This window comes from Carcharhinus amblyrhynchos, chromosome 17, assembly GCF_965287045.1.
Source record: "Carcharhinus amblyrhynchos chromosome 17, sCarAmb.v2.hapA, whole genome shotgun sequence".
In the NCBI taxonomy this organism is placed as follows: domain Eukaryota; kingdom Metazoa; phylum Chordata; class Chondrichthyes; order Carcharhiniformes; family Carcharhinidae; genus Carcharhinus; species Carcharhinus amblyrhynchos.
The window spans coordinates 11,766,578-11,793,367 of record NC_137340.1 but is presented as its reverse complement, the minus strand read 5'-3'; the positions used below and the strand labels follow the sequence as shown (position 1 = coordinate 11,793,367).

At 45.4% G+C, this 26,790-nt stretch overlaps 1 protein-coding gene across 1 annotated transcript in view; it reads left to right on the top strand.

Moving 5' to 3' along the window:
- The window catches only part of asah2 (N-acylsphingosine amidohydrolase 2), a 92,264-nt gene that overhangs the window by 27,392 nt on the left and 38,082 nt on the right, over window positions 1-26,790 (top strand). Inside the window, exons 10-18 of the mRNA XM_080205247.1 lie at window positions 2,686-2,811; window positions 3,524-3,610; window positions 4,592-4,696; window positions 7,146-7,227; window positions 7,939-8,054; window positions 9,657-9,751; window positions 14,405-14,444; window positions 19,537-19,635; window positions 25,868-25,963. Coding sequence (XP_080061373.1) covers window positions 2,686-2,811; window positions 3,524-3,610; window positions 4,592-4,696; window positions 7,146-7,227; window positions 7,939-8,054; window positions 9,657-9,751; window positions 14,405-14,444; window positions 19,537-19,635; window positions 25,868-25,963 — 846 coding nt within the window. The remainder of the gene's footprint in view (window positions 1-2,685; window positions 2,812-3,523; window positions 3,611-4,591; window positions 4,697-7,145; window positions 7,228-7,938; window positions 8,055-9,656; window positions 9,752-14,404; window positions 14,445-19,536; window positions 19,636-25,867; window positions 25,964-26,790) is intronic.

The window sequence follows — 26,790 nt, the reverse complement described above, 5'->3', positions numbered from 1 at the left end:
GGAAGTAGAAAAAGAACAGGGAATGAATAACCGATGCTTACCAATGGAGATCTTATAGAGACATATAAGATAATGAAGGGGCTAGACAGGGTAGAGGCAGAGAGATTATTTCCACTTAGGAAGGAAACAAGAACTAGAGGGCACAACCTCAAAATAAGGGGGAGTCAATTTATAACAGAGTTGAGGAGGAACTTCTTCTCCCAGAGGGTAGTGAATCTCTGGAATTCTCTGCCCATTGAAGCAGAGGAGGCTACCTTGTTAAATGTGTTTAAGTCACAGATGGATAGATTTCTGACCAATAAGGGAATTAAGGGTTATGGGGAGCAGGTGGGTAAGTGGAACTGAACCACGATCAGATCAGCCATGATCTTATTGAACGGCAGGGTAAGGCTCGAGGGGCTAGATGGCCTACTCCTGCTCCTATTTCTTATGTTCTTGTGAAAGGCAGTATATAAATGCATTTCTGTCTGTCTTTCACACAAACAAAACATTTAAACTCCCACCCTGGCCTCCTGTAATGGCTCAGCTTAAGTGCATTTCCAAAAGTGAGGCTGAACTAATAAAGTAGGAAGATTATTGGCTTTATTTCTGTGTGTTATCTTGCTTCTGTCCATGTGACACCTGTGCTGATATTGGATGCTTCAGTGTTAGGGAGAGAAAAACCCATCCATGGTTCCATAGGATGTTTGGTACTATCTGAACGCCCATATTGGCAGCTCAGTGAGACCATGGACCTCGCATCGCAGTCAGTAAACCACAAAATGGCCAGAAAGTCCTACCCAGTACCCAGTCATATCCACAGTTATCAGCCTCACCAATCCATGATTCCTAATGCCGTGCTGCTGCTTGAGAAATGGGAGGTGTGAATCGCAGCGTTCGGCTGTGCTTTCCACCTCCCTCCATGGGGCTAAACCACACGACAATCCTCTCAATCTCGGCTCCAAAATGGAGACTGAACATACGGCGCTCAGGGACTCAGGGTTGACACCGACCCAATAAACGGGCTCTTTGTGTGTGTGTGTGTCAATATCTTCACAGAGCGAAAGGAGAAAGGGTAAGAGGATGATCTTACCATAAGAAATTCTAAGTGCTGAATGAGTGTGAAAACAGGAGAGAATTGTGCCGGGTTTTTTTTTGAAGGAGCTCCCAGTTGCAATTGTAACAGCACGTAGTTTAAAAAAAAATGTGATTCTCGCCAGTAGAGTGTGGGCAGAGGTTTTTCTCCCTGGAAAGGGGTGCCATTGCACAGGTGCCCAATCTCCCAGTGCACTGCGTATATCTCCTGCCACGCTGATTGACTGGCAGTAAGATTGCCCCTCTAACAGTCTGGAATTGTTTGTTTGATGGTCTAACTATTAATAACACCTGGATAAACCTTAACCAATTGTTTCCCCCTCATGAATCCACCATTAAAAAATAATTATTAACGGACTCCATTATGTTGTAGAACACCCTAGTATCTGAAAGATACAACCTGGTTCTCACAAGCCAAGCCATTGCTGTTTAGTTGTGATGAGTTGAAGGCATAGCTATCACTATGTAATAATCTATAATACAGTGTGTATTCTAAATTGCATCCCAGCACAGGAACTTGATATGAATTTGTTAAATACGTTTCAAAAAATAATAATTTACCATACACTATGTGCCTTACAAACCGGCTGATGAAAAATATTGCTGTGACTAGGGACAGTTAAGCCTAATCTCTTCTTTGCGATTGTGGTTCTAGTGAATAGGCACAGAGGGCAGAGGATGTTACTCTCTTTACCATTTAGACGATGAGCTGTTAGTTGAGACCTCGGAGATTTTTGCACCAATGTGTAAGTTTGCAATGGGTATATCACAATTGTGATGGCACGAGGTCAATTTCCAGTAAGGGGAAATTGCAGGCGATGTCTCCAAGGTACTGCAGGTGGTTATACGGAATAGTTTTGGAGTTTATTTATCAGTGTCACACGTTGCCTTACTTTAACACTGCAATGAAGTTACTGTGAAAATCCCCAAGTCACTACACTCCGCCGCCTGTTCGGGTACACCGAGGGAGAATTTAGTATGGCCAATGCACCTAACTAGCACGTCTTTCGGACTGTGGGAGGAAACCGGAGCACCCGGAGGAAGCCCACACAGATATGGGGAGAATGTGTGGACTCCACACAGACAGTGACCCAAGCCGGGAATCGAACCCAGGTCCCTGGTGCTGTGAAGCAGCAGTGCTAACCACTATGTCTCAAATAGCCCAATATGAGCAAATAAGAAAGCAAACCTGAAAAGAAAGTGATCTATTCACTCAAAATCCCAATGAGGGATTAAGCAGAGCCAGAGAGAGAGAGACAGTTTACGCCTGGGGCTCACGGGGCCCTCAATCCCTTCTTCACTGGAATGTGATGAAGGGTTTTATCAGTGTCTAAGCCAATTCTGTACTTCACCCTGCTTCTGTTTCTGGAGTCTTAATATGATTTGCAAATTTAATTATTCCTTCCTATAAACCATAAAATATTAATTGACCTAATATAAATTATGTACACGATATTAATGCAAGTCTCTGAATAATTCAGTTGTTTAAATGTCAGTTATGTCCTTGGTTATTCACAATCCACCACCCCACCAAAGCCTGTTTGCGGTTCAGGACAAGTCAATTTGCACAACAGGCAAATCATTATTTTGATTTTATGTTCACGCACACAGGGACCGTTTGTTGCTGCGTTCGCCTCCTCCAATCTGGGGGACGTCTCTTCGAATACACGGGGCCCTCACTGCGTGAACACAGGTGAAACATGTAACAATCCTGACAGCACCTGCCCTATAGGAGGGGTAAGTGGGATATTTGCACATTTCTGAGCACGCATATTGGCAGGTCAGTGAGACCATGGACCACACATCGTGGCCAGTAAACCAGAAAGCGTTCAGCAAGGCCCACCCAATGCCTCGTTCGCAGTCGTACCCACAGTTATCAGCCTCAGCTATTCAGTAACATGTTCTCTCCCCATTGCATCACTCAGCCAGCCAAATAAAAATAAGTCCTTACTTAAACAATCAGGGTTTATTTGTATGCTCAGTATGTATTTAAATATTTGTTGTTTGAGCTTCAAATTCAACAGCTATGAGTTTATGCTGAACTTTGCTCGTATAGCAGAGTTATAGCCCAGGAATCCACTCGGGCAATTAGGGATGGGCAATAAATACTGGCCCAGCCTGCAATGTCCATATCCCATCAAATAATTATTAAAAAATCTCTAGCTCCTCAGTCCCGTGACTGCTGTTTAGTTAATCTGACTCTAAACCAAGAACAAAAGCTGCAATTTTACTGGCCCGCCTACCACGGGAATCGAAGTGGGTGAAGGGTGGAGCATGGCAAGGTCCGTTGACTTTGGGCAGGGTTTTACGGTTTAGGGATGAGCGAGGCCACCCAGAGAGTTCCTGTCTTCAGCTAGCCTTCATTCTAGATCAGGCATGTGCACTGACCACTTCTGTAAATTCATCACTTGTGCTGATCTGATGCATCCTTTTGCCTCTAATTTTACAGCCTTCAATGTGCATGTCCGCAGGTCCTGGGGGGGACATGTTTGAGAGCACGGCTATCATTGGACGCCATATCTACAACCAAGCAAAGGTGGGTGCTCAGTGAGATTACAGTTCGCCAACAACGTTGGTGGTCAAAGATAAATGGCTCGGACATTGTAACCAGGTGGAAGAAGCGCACTGTAACGTTTTGGAAGAACCAATGCTCTGATGTCCTGACCTATGTTATAAGCCTTGGCTTATTTTCTGTCTGAGGCACACTCTTCTGATGCTTTTGTGAAAGTGTTTACAAAACTAAAAGGGAAGCACAAACACAAATCTTGACCAAATCCACTGACATCAGTGTTGTGGAATAGGAGCTGCTGCTCCACACTTCTCTTTGTGCTATGTCACATTTTTGTTTGGCATCCTTAAAGGATCAATGATCTTACTGCTTGTGGGAGGCACGTAACTGGGATTATGATCACTCGAGGAGAAATAGGCTGTTAAAGAAACACTGCCAGTGGTTAACATTGCTTACTCTCAGTGCCAGGGAGCCAGGTTTGATCCTTGCCTTGGGTGACTCTCTGTAGTTTGCATGTTCTCCCCATGTTGGTGTGGGTTTTCTCCGGGTGCTCTGGTTTCCTCCCACAGTCCAAAGACATGTAGTTAGGTGGATTGGCCATGCTAAATTGCTCTTTGCTGTCCCATGATATATATAGGTTAGGGGGATTAGCGGGTTAAATAAATGGGGTTATGCGGTAATCCTGGGTAAATGTTGGTTCAGACTCAATGGGTCAAATGGCCTCTCTCTGCACTGAAGGGATTCTATGATTCTAGACTTAGTTGGCAAGCAGGTACAGTATTGCGGTTTGTGGCATGATTCCTTTACATTTAGGAGAATGCCAGCAGTTTTTTGTATTCTCAATTGAAATGTTAGTTGTACCTTCTAGAATACAATGTAACAGTGATGTAAAGAATATCTTGTATATTTGAAAAATAATCCATGGATGTGCAGGATCTGTGAATGAAAATAGAGAATTGCTGCTGTTGTGTTTTGGGATTCCTGATCTTGTGTGTATTTCATTTTCAGGAGCTGTTCAGAACAGCCACAAGAGAAATTCGAGGTCCGATCAACTTTGCACACCAATGGGCTAACATGACTGACGTCACTGTCCAATTTAATTCAACACACACAGTGAGTACCAGGCTTTTTGTTTCAATTGCTGTATTATATATGATTACCTTCACTTCATTAGACAGAGGGTCTTGTTGTTGTCACTAAGTTAAGTGAACCTTTATAACATGATCCTGGAGGGACAACTGTCAAGGGAAACCCAGTGGGCATCAAGAGGATGAAATCACAGAATTCCTACAGTGCAGAAGGAAGCCACTCGGCCTGTTGAACCTATCCCGACAACCATTCCACCCAGGCCCCATCCTGGTAACCCCACGTATTTACTCTGTAGATTCCCTTGACACTAAGGGGCAATTTAGCATGGCCAATCAGCCTAACCTGTACATAGAAACCCTCTCGTGTAGAAAGAGGCCATGTGGCCCATCGAGTCTGCATTGACCACAATCCCACCCAGGCCCTACCCCCATATTCTTACACATTTACCCACCAATCCCTCTAACCTACGCATCTCAGGACACTAAGGGACAATTTTAGCATGGCCAATCAACCTAACCTGCACATCTTTGGATTGAGTGTGGAAGCTGGGGCACCTGGAGGAAACCCAAGCAGACACGGAGAGAATGTGCAAACTCCACACAGACAGTGACCCAAGCCAGGATTTAAACCCAGGTCCTTGGAGCTGTGAAACAGCAGTGCTAACACCACCCGCCCCCGCCCCCACCCCCACCCCCCCCACACCGTGCCACCCATCTTTGGAGTGTGGGAGGAAACCCACACAGACACGGGGAGGATTTGCAAACTCCACACAGACAGTTACCTGAGGCTGGGAATCAAACCTGGGTCCCTGGCGCTGTGAAGCAGAAATGCTACCCATTGCACCACCATGCACTGAAAATCGTCATAGAAAAGATACTTTTTACCACAACCTGTTGTTGAAACCTCTGTTTATGGGATGTATTGATTGAAATGCAACCTCACACCGCTCAGCCTGACCCTGATGTATGAATTTGATGCTCGTCCTGTCCAGTGATAAAAATGAAGTCATTTAAGAGAGTCGAATATTGAACCTCAGTGGTTGTAACTTGCGAACAAACAGGATGTGGAAGAGGGAGGCCATTTGCGTGGTGAGTTTACAGTGAAGAAGGTTAAAGGGAAAGAAAAGAATTCAAGGGTCTAAGTTCCAGAGAGCCTTGTTGATGGGGATTTTCATCAGAATTTCCGAATGTTACCTGTGTGCACACTGCATTATTGTCCAACTGAACTTCTGAGTTAGGGTTAGTTTATACATAGAGAGCGGGCGCTTCAGATGGAGAGGGTTCAGGAAGTGGGGAAACTGTGCGGTATCTTGCTGCTGTATAGTGTGCATGAAATTACAGAGAGTGCACATTACACAAACAGGACATTCGGCCATACTGGTCTACGCTGGTGGTTAAACTTAATGCATCTCCTTTACCATCTCCTTAGCCCTTCCTACTCTTCCCCAATATTTTATTAACTTGTCAATTTTTTAAAAATTCACTGTTTTGGCTAGACAAACAGACTCTTGAAATTTGGAGTTCCTCCCTGGTACTCTCTTTCCTTGGTGGTTCCTGATGGTCGGTGTTGCTTTGGACATGAGATAGCAGAAGAAGAGGCAATATAACTGAGAAAGGGATAGATTCAGATAAGACATGGGAATGCAATACTCCGCTGAGGGAAGTTAATTTTGGGGAACGAGCCAATTTAAGGACAAGCATTTTCAATCTCTTTAAGGTTGAATCACTGAGATTGCTCCAGAATTTAGAGAATTCTGGAAAATCATAACCAACACATCACTATTATTTTTCAGCCACCATGTTTAAAAGCCTTAGTATGTATGCCATCAGGGCCAGAGGATGTGTCAGCTTTTAGTCCCACTATTTTCTCCAGTGCCTTTTCTTTATTAGTATTAATTGCTTTAAGTTCTTCACCTTCCCCGACCCTTGATTACCAATATTATCAGGCAAGTCTTTTTGTAATGTCTAACAGCAAAACAGATAGAAAATAAACATAGAAACATAGCAGATAGGAGCAGGAGGTGGCCATTTGGCCCTTGGAGCCTGCTCCACCATTCATCACAATCGTGGCTGATTGTCCAACTCAATAGCCTAATCCTGCATTCTCCCCTTAACCTTTGATCCTATTTGCCCCAAGTTCTATATCAAAGTTTTGGCATCAACTACTACTTGTGGTAATGATTTCCAATGCAATCATGAAAATCTTGCTTTTGCATTTTAATGCTGTCCACCACTTTTTTGCACTATCCCTTGAGATTTAATACCTGCCTGACTCCCTTCCCATGGGTGATGGAAGTAAATGTGGTAACTCTCAGTTTTAATGAACATACAATAAGAATTTGTTATTAACCGCGTGAATGAAATTCCCAAAATGAGACTTTGTTGTTTGAAAATGTTTGCCCAGTGTTTTGGCAGTGTATAACCAGTGAATATTGAGTTTGTAGCAGTATATTTACGGAACTTGTATCTTGCAGGGTCATACGTGTAAGCCTGCCCTTGGGTACAGCTTTGCTGCTGGAACAACCGATGGAGTGGGAGCCTTTAACTTTACACAGGGTAAGTCTGGGACCAAGGCAGGAGTTTTCAAACTGCTTTTAAAAAAAATGTCTCTGTTACAGGAAGGATATAAATAAGGTTGAAAGAGTGCAGAGAAGATTCACAAGGATGTTGCCGGGACTTGAGAAGCTGAATTATAGAGAAAAATTGAATAGGTTAGGACTTTATTCCCTGGAGTGTAGAAGAATGAGGGGAGATTTGATAGAGGTGTATAAGATTTTGATGGATATAGATAGAATGAATGCAAGCAGGTTTTTTCCACTGAGGCTAGAGGAGAAAAAAAAACAGAGGACATGGGTTAAGGGTGAAAGAAGAAAAGTTTAAAGGGATGATTGGGGAGGATTCTTCACGCAGAGAGCGGTGGGAGTGTGGAATGAGCTGCTGGATAAAGTGGTAAATGCGGGGTCACTTTTAACATTTAAGAAAAACTTGGACAAGTTCATGGGTGAGAGGGGTGTGGAGGGATATGGTCCAAGTGCAGGTCAGTGGGACTAGGCAAAAAATGGTTTGGCTCAGACAAGAAGGGCCAAAAGGCCTGTTTCTGAGCTGTAATTTTCTATGGTTTCCCCTGACCCCACTGTGAAAACAGCAAATGAAAAGTTCTGTCTGTCGCATATATAACACAACAGGCAGGGAAGGGGTTGGAAAATTCCACCCAATGACTTCTTCGGGGAATTGGTTGCAACTTGCGTTGTGATGATGTGCCCACAGGAACAGTTGAAGGAGACCCGTTCTGGGATGCAATCCGTGACATGCTCCTGGGAAAACCCTCCAATGAAACTCAGGATTGCCACCACCCCAAACCGATCCTTTTCAATACAGGAGAAGTAAGTTTCATCTTTCCTTATTTAATGTCCTGAAAGTTTGTATATTACAAGATTCTGTCTCTTGCTCAACGTTTGTATACATCTGGAAAATCATAACCAATGCACCTATTATTTTTCAGCCACCATGCTTAAAAGCCTTAGTATGTATGCCATCAGGGCCAGAGGATGTGTCAGCCTTTAGTCCCACTGTTTTCTCCAGTGCCTTTTCTTTATTAGTATTAATTGCTTTAAGTTCTCCATCTTCCCCTGACCCCTGATTACTAATATTATCAGGCAAGTCTTTTTGTAATGTCTAATGGCAAAACAGATAGAAAGTAAACATAGAAACGTAGGGGCAGGAGGAGGCCATTTGGCCCACCAGTATTTGGCATAACTTAAAATAAGTACTGTTGGGCAACAATAAAGTGCAAGTTATGAACCAAATTAATAGCCCACATTCAACAGAGGGGTATCTTCACCAATCAAAATCTGTACCCATTTGTAAAAGATTAAAGCAAAAAAATGTTCGATGTTTATTTATTAGTAACAAGTAGGCTTACATTAACACTGCAATGAAGTTACTGTGAAAATCCCCTAGTCACCGCACTCCAGCTGTTTGGATACACTGAGGGAGAATTAGCACGGCCAATGTAACTAACCAGCACCTCTTTTGGACTCTGTGAGGAAACCGGAGGAAACCCACGCAGACACGAGGAGAACATGCGGACAGTGACCCGAGGCCAGAATTGAACCCGGGTCCCTGGCACTGTGAGGCAGCAGTGCTATCCACTATGCTGCCGTGAAGTTACAGGAAGGATCTTTAAGATCTAATCCATTCTTCTGAACGTAAGCCGAGGATTTCTTTCCCTTTACCAGCCTTCTGGGAACCAATTTTGAAAAGATGCAGATCAATCCCAATGTGTGCTGGGAATTTAACATGTCCTTGCCTTTGCAATTCTGGAGGCTGAGTTTATTAGATAGAATCTTGTGTCACGGACACTGGAAACATTCATTCCGGAGGACGTGGAGATAGTTGGAGCTTCCTCGTCACTTTTGGTATTCCCACCTTGACGGATTTCCAGCTCAGGGTAGTTGCAGAGGTGAACTCTGATGGAGTGCTCTGAGGTCGACACTGCAGACATCAATTTACATGAAAATCTAATGGTATAATTTCTGATTTGAAGTCCATTGAAGCATGGTAAAGCAGTAATCTTAGAGGGTGCCTCTTTCACACCAAGTCCTCTCCTTGACCCTGAGAACTGATTTTCCACAAGACTGGGTTATTGAGAAATATGTCTTGGTTTAATGACCTTGCATTAAAGAAATAGACTGGGAATATAAACCTCCCTTTTGTTTAATGCTGTGTAATTAGATCTCACAATTACAAGATTGCTATTACTACCTCCACCCCAGCCCCCTCTTCATAAAGACCTTGAGAAAATACTCTAATTTTGACGCAGTGAATTTGTCCTTCAGTGATGAATTCATCTTGCCGCGTTATTTCCACTTGCCAGTAATTCCTCTCCATTTTTATGTGCAGTGCATGACTGTTCCTTCCCTTCAAATGTAACCTTTTTCACAGCAGTGTCATATTTAACTGGCTGCTGTGACCTCACCTTTCAGATGATGAAACCTCTGCCTTGGCATCCAGAAATTGTGGACGTACAAATTCTTACTCTTGGGACCTTCGCGATTGCAGCTGTTCCTGGAGAGTTCACGTGAGTTGCTGCTAAATTTCATAAGGGCACTCCAGACAGCAGTAGAAGGAAGCTAATGGTTTCAGGGATTCCTTTTCATACTTGTTCTAGTAAACTCTGTTGTCAAAGACTCACTAACAGGGTAGTTATCATGGGTGACTTTAACTTTCCAAATATTGATTGGAACCTTTATAGTTTGGGTGGGGCACGTTTTGTACAGTGTGCGCAGGAGGGTTTCCTGACACAATATGTGGATATTATGTGACGAGGTGGGGCCACATTGGACTTGGTATTGGGTAACGAACCAGGCCAAGTGTTAGGTTGGTTTGTGGGAGAGAACTTTGAAGATAGTGACCACAATTCGGTGTCTTTCATCATTGCAATGGAGAGGGATAAGGTCACACAGCAGGGCAAGGTTTATAATTGGGCCGGGGTGATTCTGATGCGATTAGGCAAGAATTAGGGAGCATAAGATGGGAACAGAAACTGTCAGGTAAAGGCACAAATGAAAAGTGGAGCTTGTTCAAGGAACAAATACTACGGGTCCTTGATAGATATGTCCCCGTCAGGCAGGGAGGAAATGGCCGAGTGAGGGAACCATGGATCGCATGGGGGTTGAATGTCTTGTCAAGAGGAAAAAAGAAGTGTATGTAAGGATGAGAAAATAAGGTTTAGTCGGGTTGCTTGAGGGTTACAAGTTAACAAGGAATGAGTTTAAAAAAAAGGGCTTAGGTGAGCTAGGAGGGGGCATGAGAAGTCCTTGGTGGGTCAGATCAAAGAAAACCCCAAGGCTTTTTACTCTTTGAGAAATAAAAGAATGACCCGGGTGAGGCTAGGGCTGGTCAAGGATAGTAGTGGGAACTTGTGCATGGAGCCAGAAGAGATAGATGAGGCATTGAATGAATACTTGTCTACAGTGTTCACTAAGGAGAGGGGCCATGTTTTTGAGGAGGACTGTGTGATACAGGCTGATAGGATGGAGGAGGTAGATGTTCTGAGGGAAGATGTATTAGCAATTTTGAAAAACCTGAGGGTCAATAAGTAAGATGAGATACATCCTAGGATACCTTGGAAGGCAAGGGATGAGATTGTGGAGCCTTTAGCTTTGATCTTTGGGTCCTCACTGTCCACGGGGATTGTGCCAGAGAACTGGAGAGTGGCAAACATTGTTCCTCTCTTAAAGAAAGGAAATAGGAATGACCCTGGTAATTATAGGCCAGTTAGTCTTACTTTGGTGGTCGGTAAGTTAATGGAAAAGGTCCTGAGGGATAGGAATTAGGATCATTTGGAAAAATGCAGCTTAAACTGGGATAGCACAGATTCGAGAGGGGTAAGTCCTGCCGCAGAAATTTGACTGAATTCTTTGAGGGGGTAACTAACTATGTAGATGAAGGTAGAGTAGTTGATGTCATAAACATGGATTTTAGTACAGTGTTTGATAAGGTTCCCCATGGTAGGCTCATGAAGAAAGTAGGGAGGTGTGGAATAGAAGGAAATTCAGCTGATTGGATAAGTAACTGGCTATCTCACAGAAAGAAGTCTTACAACACCAGGTTAAAGTCCAATAGGTTTATTTGGTAGCAAACACCACTAGCTTTTGCTATCAAATAAACCTGTTGGACTTTAACCTGTCGTTGTGAGACTTCTCACTGTGTTTACCCCAGTCCAAACCAGCATCTCCACATCATATCTCATAGAAGACAGAGGGTGATGGTGAAGGAAAAATGTGGTACACAGTGATGTGCCACGGGTATCAGTGCTGGGTCCTCTGCTATTTGTGATTTTTATCAATGATTTGGAAGAGGGCGCTGAAGGGTGGGTTAGTAAATTTGCTGATGATACCAAGATTAGTGGAGTAGTGGATGAGGTGGAGGGTCTTGTAAGCTGCAAAGAGACATTGATAGGATGCAGAGCTGGGCCGAAAAGTGGCAGATGGAGTTTAACTCTAAGTGTGAGGTGATTCATTTTGGTAGGACAAACTTGAGTGCTGATGACAGGGTCAACGGCAGGGTTCTGAGGAATGTGGAGGAACAGAGAGATATTGGGGTTCGTATCCACAGATCTCTGAAGGTTGCCACTCAAGTGGATAGCGCCGTGAAGAAGGCTTATAGTGTGTTAGCGTTTATTAACAGGGGGTTTGAGTTTAAGAGCCGTGGGGTTATGCTGCAAATATACAGGACCTTGGTGAGACCACATTTGGAGTTTTGCGTACAGTTCTGGTTGCCTCACTATAAGAAGGATGTGGAAGCTTTGGAGAGAGTGCAGAGGAGATTTACCAGGATGCTGCCTGGTTTGGAGAGTAGGTCTTATGAGGAAAGGTTGAGGGAGCTGGGGCTTTTCTCTTTAGAGTGGAGGAGGATGAGAGGCGACTTAATAGAGGTTTATAAGATGATGAGAGGGATTGATAGAGTGGACATTCAGGGACTATTTCCTCGGGTGGATGTAGCTGTTACTAGGGGGCATAACTATAAGGTTCATGGTGGGAGATATAGGAGGGATGTCCGAGGTAGATTCTTTACTCAGAGTGGTTGGGGTGTGGAATGCACTGCCTGCTGTGATAGTGGAGTCGAACACTTTAGGAACTTGCAAGCGGTTATTGGATAGGCACATGGAGCACACCAGAATGATAGGGAGTGGGAGAGCTTGATCTTGATTTCGGACATAGCTCGGCACAACGTTGAGGGCCCATGGGCCTGCACTGTGCTGTACTGTTCTATGTAAGCCAGTTCCAGTAGTATTTAGCAGTTGAGTTTGACAGGATTCCCTTTTTCTGTCTGGTTACTTTTTAAAATGTATTTTTTTGAAAAAGGGGGCATTTTTATTTGTTTCTTAGTTGATGACTCTGGGGAAACCCAGTATATTGTATATACTGTATACTGTGCCAGTATGTAACAGTATATTGATTTAGCCCTGCTGCCTCACACTGCCAGTGACCCGGGTTTGATTCTTGGCTTGGGTCACTGTGCGGGGTCTGCACATTCTCCCCGGGTGCTCTGGTTTCCCCCCACAGTCCAAAGATGTGCGGGTTAGGTGGATTGGCCATGCTAAATTGCCCCTTAGCATCGGGGGAATAGCTAGAGTAAATGCATGGGGTTATGAGGATAGGGTCTGGGTGGGATTGTGGTCAGTGCAGACTCAATGGGATGAATGGCCTCCTTCAGCACTGTAGGATTCTATGATCCTATACAGGAACAGGAATATGCCATTTAGCCCCCCAGGCCGTTTCTGCTAGTCAGTAAATCAGGCTGATCTGTGAGCTACCTCCACGTGCCTGCCTTTGCTCAGTGTCCCTGAATACAAAAAAAATCAATCCTATCCCAATTTTAAGACTGACACTTGATCTACCAACACTTAGCTAAGACAGCACCCTCAAACCCACAACCACTATCATCTCAAAGGACCAAGGGCAGCAGGCGCAGGGGAACAACACCTGCCTGGAAGTTCGTCTCTGAGCCACTTGCTACCCTGACTTGGAAATATATCGCTGTTCCTTCGCCACCCCTGGGACAAAATCCTGGAACTCCCTCTTGAGCAACACTGAGGGTGTATCCAAACCACATGGGCTGCAGCGGTTCGAGAAGGCAGCTAACTACCACCTTTTAAAGGGCAATTAGGGATGGGCAATAAATGCTGGCCTATCCAGCAACTCCCACATCCCGCTGAGGAATTTCATAAGAAAATTGTGGGGAGAGTTCCAACTTTCTACTACCCCTCGCAAGTATAAATGTTTCCCATTTTCACTTGGACTATGCCCTCCAGTCCTGAAATCCTCAAGTAGTGTCTCTCCACCTACCCTGTCTGTTCCCCTTGACATCTTGGGGAGAAAAGAAGTGGGGTGGGGTGGGGGGAATGAAATCTCTTCTTTCCAGTTATCTTAGAAAAGGAATAATCCTCTGCCAGGCACATTGCGTCTGCTTTGCTGCAAGTGCCTGTGTTTGTTTCCATGTTGTCCATTTTAACAACACCCTCTCAGTGACACTTTCCCATCATTCGCTGTCAGATAGCAGTCAAGTGAAATCAATTATTTGGATTGATTGTTTGTACGTTGGGTGGAGAGGGAAGGTGGGGTGGGTTGGTGAGAGGGAGTGGAAGGGTGGTGGTGGATTAACCATATAGACAGATATGGTTATAGATACTGTATAGATAGAGATACAGATATAGACCTATAGATATATAGATACTGTATAGATGTAGATCTATCGATATATAGGTACTCTATAGATAGAGATATAGATACTGTATAGATGTAGATCTATAGATATATGGATACTGTATAGATAGAGTGAACGCAAGCAGGCTTTTTCCACTGAGGCTAGGGGAGAAAAAAACCCAGAGGGCATGGGTTAAGGGTGAAAGGAGAAAAGTTTAAAGAGAATATTAGGGGAGGATTCTTCACGCAGAGAGTGGTGGGAGTGTGGAATGAGCTGCCGGATAAAGTGATAAATGCGGGGTCACTTTTAACATTTAAGGAAAACTTGGATGGGTTCATGGATGAGAGGGGTGTGGAGGGATATGGTTCAAGTGCAGGTCAGTGGGACTAGGCAAAAAATGGTTCGGCACAGACAAGAAGGGCCAAAAGGCCTGTTTCTGAGCTGTAATTTTCTGTGGTTCTATCCTTGTGAAAAGGAGTTTTTAAAGTTCACCAGATTTCTCTTTCTGATTTCTTTTCTCTAGAACTATGTCAGGAAGAAGACTGCGAGAAGCTGTGAAGCATGTAAGTGATTAATCTATGCCAAGTAATGCCGAGTACTTTAGATACGTTCAAGGGTGCTTAAGCCAAGAAGTACGTCAAAAATAGCTCAGTTATGAGCTCCCCAGTGATCCGGGGGATAAAAGCACAATTGATTGCGGCATTAAGCCAGTCAGGTCAGATAGTCCTGGGTGAGATTCATGGCCTCTGCTTTATCAACTGATCTAAGCCAGGAGAGCTTTTAAGGTGTTTTATGCACCAAGTACCGAGTGCAGGTTAAAGGAACAATTAACCCAAGTTTCCTCCTAATCGCTATACAGCGGTACTTGTCAAAAAATGGCTTGTGTGAATGTGGGATGGGAACAGGGATCAGGCACAGCTGTGACGCCCTCTGTGGCTGAATAGTTCACTGAAACTCTGGCGATACTTGAACAGGGGGGGAGGGTCATGTGACTGAGGGACAGAGGCTGGAAATCGCCAATGCTCATTGTGTATACAAAATCAAATTGAGGTGAACATCGATTCCGAATGGATTGCACACCACTCTTGCATGCAAAGTACTATTGCATTCATATCTTCTATGTTGTCCCTGACACTTTATTATTGAAAAGGCCCATGCTTGCTGAGAAACAGCAGCCAGACTCCAGACCTTGCACTGCCTCTCTATTCAATCGTGTAAAACCTTTACAAAAATGGCCTGGAGCCACTCTGTGATATTCTCCACCTTGTAAGTGCCTCTGCATGGTGCCTCTAACCTTGAACATGCTACGTGGGACTTCCACATGCTGCCACTAGAGACAGCTCCTTGAAACTCTAATACCAGGCTTTGCATCAGAACATCCTCCACTTCTGTTTATTTTCGTTGCTAAGATAAACTGCCCTATTAAACCCGTAAGTGTTCCTATAAAACCTTCAAAATGTTAAAAAAAAATCAATTGATAAGAAGAAACATCGTGGGCATGATTTGCCCCCAGCGTAATAGTGAGAATAGTGGAGTGATGCATGGGTCATTCTGTTCAGTTGCACATCAGTTCTGGTGGGTGGGGGTTGGTGGGAGAGGGAGGGGTGGCTAAACACACCAGTGAGCCTGGCTGCAAGCTGTTTGGGGACCACTTTGAGAAGGCGCCCTGATCTCACATTACACTGAGGGTCCCCTTCCCTCCCCCAACAGACATCAAGATCCCCCCCCTCTATCTCTCCTCCACATCCTTCCTGACGAAGATCGCTGGCATTAGGGCCTTCCATTGGTTCCCCTTCATGACCTCTGACATGCACCACCCCACTCATGTCCCCCCGTACACTCCCCCTTTGGGCTCCACCCCTGCATTGCCAAAGTGCTAGGTGGGTTCTGCCAAGCCATGCCCCCCACCCCCAAGGGCTTCAACGTTCTCCGAGCTCCCTAACATGGCCATTATGTCTGGTCTCCGCTATGGAGACCAGTAATGATTCTCACCGGTCTAGTGCCAGGCCCAAAAATCAGAATGTCCTGGGAGTGGGAGAATTTGGCATCAAATGGGCTAAACATATTTAAGTGCTCGTTAAAATATGCTAATTGACATCGCTTCGTTACTGGACGCAATTCGGTTTGCAGCAGTAGAAAGGGACTGGGACGGTTGCAAATCATCTGAGCTGGGCACAAAACCAACTTTTAGGCCTGCATGCTATTGTCCAGGATCGGTGTGCTCCATGCCAGGTATGGCAAAGGTGGAAAATCACCCCCTGTGTTTTCTACAACTTCCAGAAATTCCAGAGCGTTTTATTTTTGAAGTATAGTCACTGTTGGAATGTAGCCACTTTATGCACAGCAAGCTCCCACAAACTGCAAAGTTCAAATAATTATTTTCCATTGTGTTTGGTTGAGGAATAACTTTTGGCTGTGGCACCAGGGACAACTTCACTCTTTGAAATAGTACCATGAAAACCGTTACTTTGAGTGGGCAGACAGCAGGGTCTTGGTTTAATGTCTCACTCACTCAAAGAATGAAGGTGCATCTCTCCCTCAGTGCAGAACCACAGTGCCAACCCAGATTTTGCTCTCAGGTCTCTGGAACAAGTCTTATACCCTGAACTTTTGGGCACAGAGGGAAGAGGGCTACTCACTGAGTTAAAGCTGACACCCGAGTTAAGTGTCATTAGGAATTATTACAGTTGACAAGTCTTCTCACTCGAGCAGTGCTTTCTCTGGGGCTCAGGTGTTTCAACGGACTAATGGATCTCTCGGTTCTCAGTCAAGCCTCATTGTGTCTTTTTGGCTGAGAACCCAGACATCCATTAGAGTACTAAAACACCTGCCATTACTGCCCTCATAGATATAGGTGCACTGAAAAAGTCACAACCAGGAAGCTTCAAGTAGCATCATTTTTAGTATTTTATTTTCCATCTCTCTTTCAGCAGGTTCTGTCCCATTCCCCCAGAGTAAACATCAGATGGAATATAATTTAAATTTATAGGTGGCACATGCAGGCAACCTTCAGCAAGAGGAGATAAAATCCAAAAGCAACCTTAAAACAGTGGCTACACTTCAAAAACTACAATTATTTAATTGGCTGTAAATCACTTTGGGGCTTCCTGGGTTGTGAAAGGCACTACATGACTGTAAATCCTCTTTCCTTTTCTACAAATGCTGAGTTTGTATGCAGCATAGCTCCAGACTCAGTTACTTTTTTTGGGAATGTTTCCTGGGTATGTTTATGTTCTTATTGGCTAAACAAGTGATTCTAATTCGATCAGACTGTAGATTATTCCAGTCCATTCATACAGACTCAGCCCTTTCTCAAAGTCATTTTTCCTTGTTGCTGCATCCTTTACAAATGTACTCAATATCAAACATCAACCACCAGCTCTCCTCCCCGGGCCCCAGTCGGCGAGCCCTCCCCCCAAACCCCAGTCGGGTGACAAATGTGGATGACTTTTCTTGTCCAACGCAAATATTGGGCAGGATTTTTCTTTTGTATATGGGCTGATTTCTGAATCATGACCCTGCCTGTTGTCAGTGTGACACAGCCAGTGTGATTTTTGAAAGGAATTGGCTCATTCGTGAACAGAAGGAAGGTTTGCTGTCCAATGAAAGATGTTGAGCAAGCTCCCATCATCCTCACTCAACACTTTCAAACTCTTCGAAAGCTAACAGAGCCACAGTTGCGCGATTGCCTTTGCGAAGGAGAAAGCCTCCACAGAGCAGTTTGTGGCTGCAGCCATGTTTCTGGATTGGATAGGGGTGGGAGGCTGGTCGAAAGCCCATCCTGATTGCTTGCTCGCTCCCTCAATCTGCTGCCAGGAAGCTGCAGCTGTTGCCCATCTAACCAGGCCTCCTTGAAAGGGGCCCGGTGGAGGCGAGCTGCTGACAAGCAGCACACTGCTGTCTGGCAGCAACTTCTCTGCCTGACCACCTCTGCTTCTGCCTCTAAAATATGGCCCATTGAACCAGAAGAAAGGAGGGAGCACACAATCCCTGATCAAAACCCAAACTCAATAAACTCCCTGTCTAAAACTCAACCCGCCCTCAGTAAGCTCCAACCCGCCCTCAGTAAGCTCCAACCCGCCCTCAGTAAGCTCCAACCCGCCCTCAGTAAGCTCCAACCCGCCCTCAGTAAGCTCCAACCCGCCCTCAGTAAGCTCCAACCCGCCCTCAGTAAGCTCCAACCCGCCCTCAGTAAGCTCCAACCCGCCCTCAGTAAGCTCCAACCCGCCCTCGGTAAGCTCCAACCCGCCCTCGGTAAGCTCCAACCCGCCCTCGGTAAGCTCCAACCCGCCCTCAGTAAGCTCCAACCCGCCCTCGGTAAGCTCCAACCCGCCCTCGGTAAGCTCCAACCCGCCCTCGATAAGCTCCAACCCGCCCTCGATAAGCTCCAACCCGCCCTCGGTAAGCTCCAACCCGCCCTCGGTAAGCTCCAACCCGCCCTCGGTAAGCTCCAACCCGCCCTCGGTAAGCTCCAACCCGCCCTCGGTAAGCTCCAACCCGCCCTCGATAAGCTCCAACCCGCCCTCGATAAGCTCCAACCCGCCCTCGATAAGCTCCAACCCGCCCTCGATAAGCTCCAACCCGCCCTCGATAAGCTCCAACCCGCCCTCGATAAGCTCCAACCCGCCCTCGATAAGCTCCAACCCGCCCTCGATAAGCTCCAACCCGCCCTCGATAAGCTCCAACCCGCCCTCGATAAGCTCCAACCCGCCCTCGATAAGCTCCAACCCGCCCTCGATAAGCTCCAACCCGCCCTCGATAAGCTCCAACCCGCCCTCGATAAGCTCCAACCCGCCCTCGATAAGCTCCAACCCGCCCTCGATAAGCTCCAACCCGCCCTCGATAAGCTCCAACCCGCCCTCGATAAGCTCCAACCCGCCCTCGATAAGCTCCAACCCGCCCTCGATAAGCTCCAACCCGCCCTCGATAAGCTCCAACCCGCCCTCGATAAGCTCCAACCCGCCCTCGATAAGCTCCAACCCGCCCTCGATAAGCTCCAACCCGCCCTCGATAAGCTCCAACCCGCCCTCGATAAGCTCCAACCCGCCCTCGATAAGCTCCAACCCGCCCTCGATAAGCTCCAACCCGCCCTCGATAAGCTCCAACCCGCCCTCGATAAGCTCCAACCCGCCCTCGATAAGCTCCAACCCGCCCTCGATAAGCTCCAACCCGCCCTCGATAAGCTCCAACCCGCCCTCGATAAGCTCCAACCCGCCCTCGATAAGCTCCAACCCGCCCTCGATAAGCTCCAACCCGCCCTCGATAAGCTCCAACCCGCCCTCGATAAGCTCCAACCCGCCCTCGATAAGCTCCAACCCGCCCTCGATAAGCTCCAACCCGCCCTCAGTAAGCTCCAACCCGCCCTCAGTAAGCTCCAACCCGCCCTCAGTAAGCTCCAACCCGCCCTCAGTAAGCTCCAACCCGCCCTCAGTAAGCTCCAAAAACGTAAATCTCTGGCCTTTTTTTAATGCATTGGCAGATATTATTTAATCATGTTTAGCATTAGTAGTTGCCCAGAAGCTTTCAAGACACCAATGAATGAGAATGAAGTGAATTAATTATTTAGTATTTTTAATATTATTGTATATTATTATGCAACCAATTGCACTAATTAGAGCAGCAGCAATAATAGATGACTTGCTTTTTCCCTGGCAGGTATTGGAATCCACTGGGTCTTTGAAGGATGTTGATGTTGTTGTTTCAGGCCTATGTAACGTTTATACACATTATATCACTACATATGAAGAATACCAGGTATGGTGCTACTCTCTGTCTTCATGAGGATGATTTAACAAAAGATATTCTGTCCATGTGGAAATCTAATTCGTATTAAGAGTTCCCCAGGAGCACTCTATAGATACTTTTTCCTTTCCTGATTTTCCTGTTATAGTTTTTCCTATTTTCCATTTATAGTTATATTCAGGGTTAAAATCTGTTGGTGCCTACAGATTTTGCCATGGAAAGCAATAATTTGACCCCATTGCCCACACCATCCAAAAGACTCCAGACTCCATGTGGAGCTCATCCTTCACAGGATCGAATTGTTAGATATCATGCCTATTCGGGAATGTGGAGGGGACTCTTGATAGGCCATGGCTTTCAGGTGTATTGTTCAGCAGAAATGAGCATTATTCCTCATTCTGGCTCAACATCTAAACTTAGAAAGTATGCCTTCGTTGCACATCTTTCTAGAGATGGTTGCTTGCCTAGTCTCGTTCATGCCTGTACATCCTGAGTGGAGAAAAGTAGAATCTTTGTCTGCTCTGGATAGCCCAGTTTCCATGAGATGTCCTGAGGTGGTCATTGGGCCCTTTATTAGCGCATGCAGAGGATTTCATGGTTCAGATGCTCATGCCGAGGGTCTAAAGCAATATTGCTCATTCAGTATCTTTGTGAAGGCAGGACAGTATAGGTCACTGACCTTTGAATTTGGCCTCTGCAATTTCCATTGTTGTTTCCCTCAGGAACCTAGGATGCATACCATCCAGACTGGGTAACTTGTTTACTTTAGGGGCCACTAGTCCTTTAAATATCTCCTCTTTATCTATTGTTATCCTATGTATTATTGCTCCAGCCTTCTCGTTTACCCATAACATTGGCCATGTCCTCCTCTGTAATGAAAGCAGGTGCAAAGTACTCATTTAGCAACTCAGTCCTATCTCCCAGCTCCAGTGAAGACCTATTTTGTCCTTAGTCCAAGTCTCCATTTGACTACCCTTTACTATTTATATGTTTATAAAAGACTTTTGGGTTCCATCTTGTTTTGGCTAATAACATATATTCTCATATTTCCTTTCTGTTTGATTCTCCAATACATGTTTTCTGTTTAGCTTGCTTTGAGGTTGTGTCTATATTATTTAAATGAGGTTCAGTGAAGTAATTGGCAAAGAAAGACTTTAACAGGGAATGGGTTTGGAATGGATAGCATCAGTTGAAGGCTAAGCATCAGAATGCTAAGCTGAATGCACTATCTTTTCTTTTTCATTTGTGTAAATGTGGAGAATACATGACAGACATCTACCACATCATTTCTTCACCCAGTGACGCAATTAGATTTAAAAATAATTGAGAACAACAGCAACAACTTTTATTAATAGCACCCGTCACATAGAAAAATGTCCTAAGGTGCTCCACAATTGTGTAATCAGGCAAAAACTGAAGCCAAACCAAAATCTTATCATAATTGTTTAGACAATATGATGCCCTGGATGGTAAGGATTTTAGAAACTATTATATAGGAAATATTTGCGCATTATATTCAGACTATTAAAATGCCTGACAATTTAGGTGACTTATTCCCAGGAATGAAGTTCATCTTTATGCTCCAGCAAACAGAGTAGATGGTCAGCTTGTTCAGAGTTGGGATTTTATGGAGGGATGAAAGAGCGATGGGGAGACATCGAGAGGAAATTATGGAGCATAAGGGCTAAGACAGCTGAAGGTGCAGCTGCCGATAGTGGAGTGAAAGATGCACAGAGTCAGGGGAATGCAGAGCTTTCAATGGGCAGTGGGTCTGGAGGAGATTTCAGAGATTGGGAGAGGGAAAATCCAAGATGAGGAGCAAGTACTCATTGCACAAGACATCACTAAAAGAAGACTTGATAAATTCAGATGGAGTGAGTTGGTGATCTCAAGCTTTTAAAAGCCTGAAGATTGTACGAGTACACATGGGGTAGGAAGTTATTACATACATGGAGACACATTCCAGCATAAATCTGCTTATACTGTGGTTATACACGGACACTGAACATTCTAAAAAAAGGTAGAAGAAATGCAGTAATATTGGATTCCAAGGCAGATGGTGAAGTATGGAATTCAAAAGAAAATCTTTTCTTGATAGTTCCTTTGCATCCAGAATTACTTCTGTCTGCCTCTTATTTACTAACCCAATTCTTTTTATAAGTCTTCTAAGTTCTTAATCAAATAATGCCCTTCACTTGTGTATCTAACTGTATAATTAACATGCAGTGACATTATGTAACCCAGCAATCTGTCTATGCACAACTTGCCTTGATCTTGTTCTTTTGGAAGTGATTTTATTTCTGCTGGTCAGTTTCAGTTATTTGGTTTTGTGTGGGTATTTCCCTATTACTGTTGGCAGAGTTGATGAACAGATGATAATGTACTGTACAACATCCTGTAAAAAGTTCAGGGTCCAGTTGATGTACTTTACAAGATCCTGTAGAAAGGTCAGGGTCCTGATTGCACATACACAACATGCTCAGCAAAGCATCTTCAGTCTGTACGCAATCTGGACCCTGACCTTCCAGTTGTTTGCCATTTGAACACACGATCCTGCTTCCATGCCCATGTGTCTGTCCTTGTCCTGCTGCAATGTTCCAGTGAAGCTCAACACAAACTGGAGGAACAGCACCTCATCTTCCAGCTAGGCATGTTACAGCTTCCGGTCTCAACATTGAATTCGACAACTTTAGATGATTAGCTCTACCCCACTTCGACCCCTTTGTTTTCATTTTATTTTATTTTTAACTGTTTTCTACGTTTTATTTCTTTATTGTCTTTATTTTTCTTTCCCCCACCACTCTTCCCCCTATTTTATCCCCCTTTTCCTTACCTTTTCTTCCCCTTTGCTTTCCTTTTCTCCTTTTCCTTAATTTTACCTCTCTCCCACCCATCTCACTAGCCCCCCTTCCAATCCCCATCACATCTTCATCTGTCACAGTTTACCCTCTGATTTCAGCTTCTCTGTCGTTTGATCATTCACACCTTCTATACTCTCTCTGGACTGCCATTAGCACTTCTTAGTCTTTCCCCTTGTTTCTGTGGCTATGGTTCATTTTTCATTCCCTCACTCTGCAGTATAAGTATCTCCCACTTTCTATGCCTTTTACATTTGACCAAGGGTCACTTGGACTCGAAACATCAGCTCTTGTCTCTCCTTACAGATGCTGCCAGACTTGCTGAGATGTTTCAGCATTTTCTCTCATGGTTTCAACTTCCTGTAAAATACTCAGGTCACGAGTGTTTAGTGGTTTTGATGGTTAGCGCTGCTGCCTCACAGCGTCAGAGACCCAAGTTCAATTCTGGTCCGAGTGGAGTTTGTACTTTCCTCCTGTGTCTGTGTGGGTTTCCTCTGGGTGCTCTGGTTTCCTCCCACACTCTAAAGATGTGCAGAGTAGGTCGATTGGCCGTGCTAAATTAACCCTAATGTCAGGGGGATTAGCAGGGTAAATATCTGGGATTACAGGAATAGGGCCTGGGTGGGATTGTGGTCGGTGCAGACTCAATGGACTGAATGGCCTCCTCCTACACTGTAGGGATTCTATGATAAACTGTCCATTAACAGCTGATCAATAGCATTAAGTAGCGATTTGCCATAAAGGTGGGGTGATTATGCGCAGGATCGTTGCAAACTGGATTTTCTGCATGGATTTTCTTCTCATTTGGCTTCCCACCTATTTCCTGGAGCCTGGTCTCTATTCAAAGTGAGGGAGTGGAGATTAGACTGTGGATTTTACCATGGCCTGTGAGTTTCAGAAGTGTCAACACTGGGGAAATGGGATTAAAGTTCATGGTGTGTTTGATTCCAGGAGAAAATCCCTATGAGTATGGGAGGGTTTTTGCGTTTCAGAGTGCAATTGTCACTTCAGCTAACAGGTATTGTAATTTTAATGGATAGGATAGAGGTGGAGAGGCTCTTCCCACTCAGAAAGGACAGTAGGACTAGAGGGCACACCCTCGAGATAAAGGGGAGGGCGGTTTAGAACGGAGTTGAGGAGGAACTTCTTCACTCAAAGGGTGGTGAATCTCTGGAATTCTCTGCCAGTTGAAGCGGTGGAGGCTGCCTCGCTAAATATTTTTAAGACACGGGTTGATGGGTTTTTGATAGGCAAGGGGATTAAGGGTTATGGGGAGAGGGCGGGAATGTGGAACTGAGACACGACAGATCAGCCATGATCTTATTGAATGGCGGGGCAGGCTCGAAGGGCTAGATGGCCTACTCCTGCTCCTATTTCTTATGTAATGTGGCTGTCGCCCACTAACACCTTAAAATGTATGTTTGCTAAATCGTTTAAGTGTCATTATCAAGTGAAACTGAACAGGTCTGAGATGCCTCAACTGAGGTCTGTTGTAGAATGGAACATGACAGGGAGATGCCGGCTTTGGACTGGGGTAAACGCAGTAAGAAGTCTCACAACACCAGGTTAAAGTCCAACAGGTTTATTTGGTAGTAAATGCCACTAGCTTTTGGAACGCTGTTCCATGGTCAGGAGATTTCTGATTGCAAACAGGGCATATAAAGGTGCACACGGTTTACAGAATACTGATAAGAATGTGAGTCTTTACAGCTAATCTGCTATAACAGATTAATCTGATGAAGGAATAGCGTTCCAGAAACTAGTGGCGTTTACTACTAAATAAACCTGTTGGACTTTAACCTGGTGTTGTGAGACTTCTTAGTGTAAAATCGAACAGTCATTTCATCCCTTTCACTCCGCATCCCCTCCTTGCTCTCTCCAAGCTGGGATGCTGAATAGCTTTGCTTGAGTACAGTGCTCCATCTAGTGGGTCCAGCCGGAAGCTGACAGATTTTGCCCAGTCCACATGGAGGCTGAACTTGCAGGCCAGGAGCCTAAGACGTTGAACGTGACTGACTTGAATGACTATTTAGCAAGCACCTTGTTTTAGATTCTGTTCAAAGTTTGAACCTGTGTTTAAATCCGTGCAGTATAAATCTTAGAGCTACCTACCTGGCCCAATGGTGTCCCTTACTGAAACTCAATGGGCGGGATTTTCAGGCCACGCCCGCTACGAAACGGGAGAATCCCGCCCGAGGTCAATGGACCTTTCCGTGGGTCTATCCCTCACCCGCTACAATTCCCGTGGTGGGCAGAACGGGAAAATTTGCCCCAATGTTCAATACCCTTTTGATTTGATTTCTTATTGTCACATGCATTGGGATGCAGTGAAAAATATTGTTTCTTGCGCACTATACAGACAAAAACGTAACGTTCGTAGGAGAACAAGGAAAGGAGAAGGTGTAGGATGTAGCTTTGCACTTACAAGTAGGGTGAAGTGAAAAATCCTCAATCTACACTATGGGTTTTATTGCTGAAATCATGTTTCTCTGGTCTGGGAATTGCTGGGGTTGGGCTGAGACTTGAGGAATGACTTCACCAATGGAGCTGTGTACGATGCATTCTGAAGATCATTCCAACTCATGTTTTAGCATGTGTTGAAAGAGTTTTTTTTCTCTCCTGATGCAATTGAGGTTCTGGCCAAGAAATTCAATGCAGCCACACCCTTTTATTTAGGTTCAAAATGGGCAACTTGACATTCAGCCTGGTGGATGGGCGCACGCGCTCATTATGCGCCATGGGTGCACCACTTAAACATACAATCCCTATAGTGCAGAAGGAGGCCATTCAGCCCATCGCGTCTGCGCCGACCACAATCCCACCCAGGCCCCATTCCCGTAACCCCACACGTTTACCCTGCTAATCCGCCTGGCGCTAGGGTCAATTTAGCAATCAACCTAACCCGCACGTCTTTGGACTGTGGGAAGTAACTGAAGCACACGGAGGAAACCCATGGGGAGAACATGCAAACTCCATACAGACAGTGACCCAGAATTGATCCCGGATCCCTGGCGATGTGAGGCAGCAGTGCTAACCACCGTGCTATCCATCATTCAGTAAAGGCCAGGACCAGCCTCTGAAATGGGGTAGAGGGGGGAGGTGCAGCTCTTTGTGAATGTCAATCAGGATCCTAATGCTTGTTTGGAGCCCCTTTTAGGAAACTGGGCCGCTCTGACCACAGCTGATGATGCTGAGCAAACTGCCTAGAGATGTCCAGCAGTGTAATCCACCGCCCTTAGATCAATGAGGCCCAAAGTTTAATATCAAAAAGATAATGGGCCAACCCGCTCTCCAACCCAGCTCTGCGCTCAGTCACAAAGAGAGTTGCAGCTTATTTTGAAGTTGCACCCGCTTGGGTTTATTAATTAATGTTCATTTATCCACAGGTACAACGCTACGAGGGTGCATCAACAATATACGGTCCTCACACTCTCTCTGCCTACATCCAGCTGTTTAAAGGTCTGGCGAAGGCCATCGCAGAGGTCAGCATGAGTGTTCACTGTATTTCATTTTCAAACCTGTTCGGTCTAATCCCAGAATGAAAAGGAGTAGCCAGCCACTGGATGAAGCAAATACAAATCAGCCTCTTTCCATCACTTTTGTTTTATTTACACAATTAAAATGATCATATAGATCTACATAGTTAGTACATATTTATTATTATTGCACCATTGGATGATAGCTTGTGGAAAATTGCTCTTTTGTAAACTTATGGGCCGTGATTGGCAAGAAAACTGGAGCAATTCCTGCCTTTTCGACACAGACTGGGCTGCAATCGTCCCACACATGCTCATTTTTCGGGAGTGTGGGGAGCTGTGTGCTGGTTCTGGGAGGGTCAGAAACACAGCAGGTCAGCCCAGCAGCAGGCATTGCTTTGAGAGTGTGCCCTGAACTCTCAGTGCATTGGGGGACACGTGCCCTCCCTCCCTCCCTCCCTCCCTCCCTCCCTCCCTCCCTCCCCACGGACATCAGCCCCTCTCTTTCCCCACCCCCACCCCCCCACACCGCCCCTCTTATCAGTGACATGCTCCCAACCCCTCCTGGTATCAGGACACAGGGGCCCTCTAAATGGGTCCCACTTCATGACCCCTGACTTACCGTCCATGGCCAACGACACACTCCCCATCGTGCTCCACCCCTGCACTACCACCTGCCCAAACAGCTCCCCCCTCTGCCAACCCCCTCCCCCCAAACAGCTCCTTCCTCCTCCCTGAACAGCTCCCCCCCCACCCAAAGAGCCCCTCCCAAACAGCTCTCCCTGCATAGCTCCCCCCACCCCCTGCATAGCTCCCCCCACCCCCTGCATAGC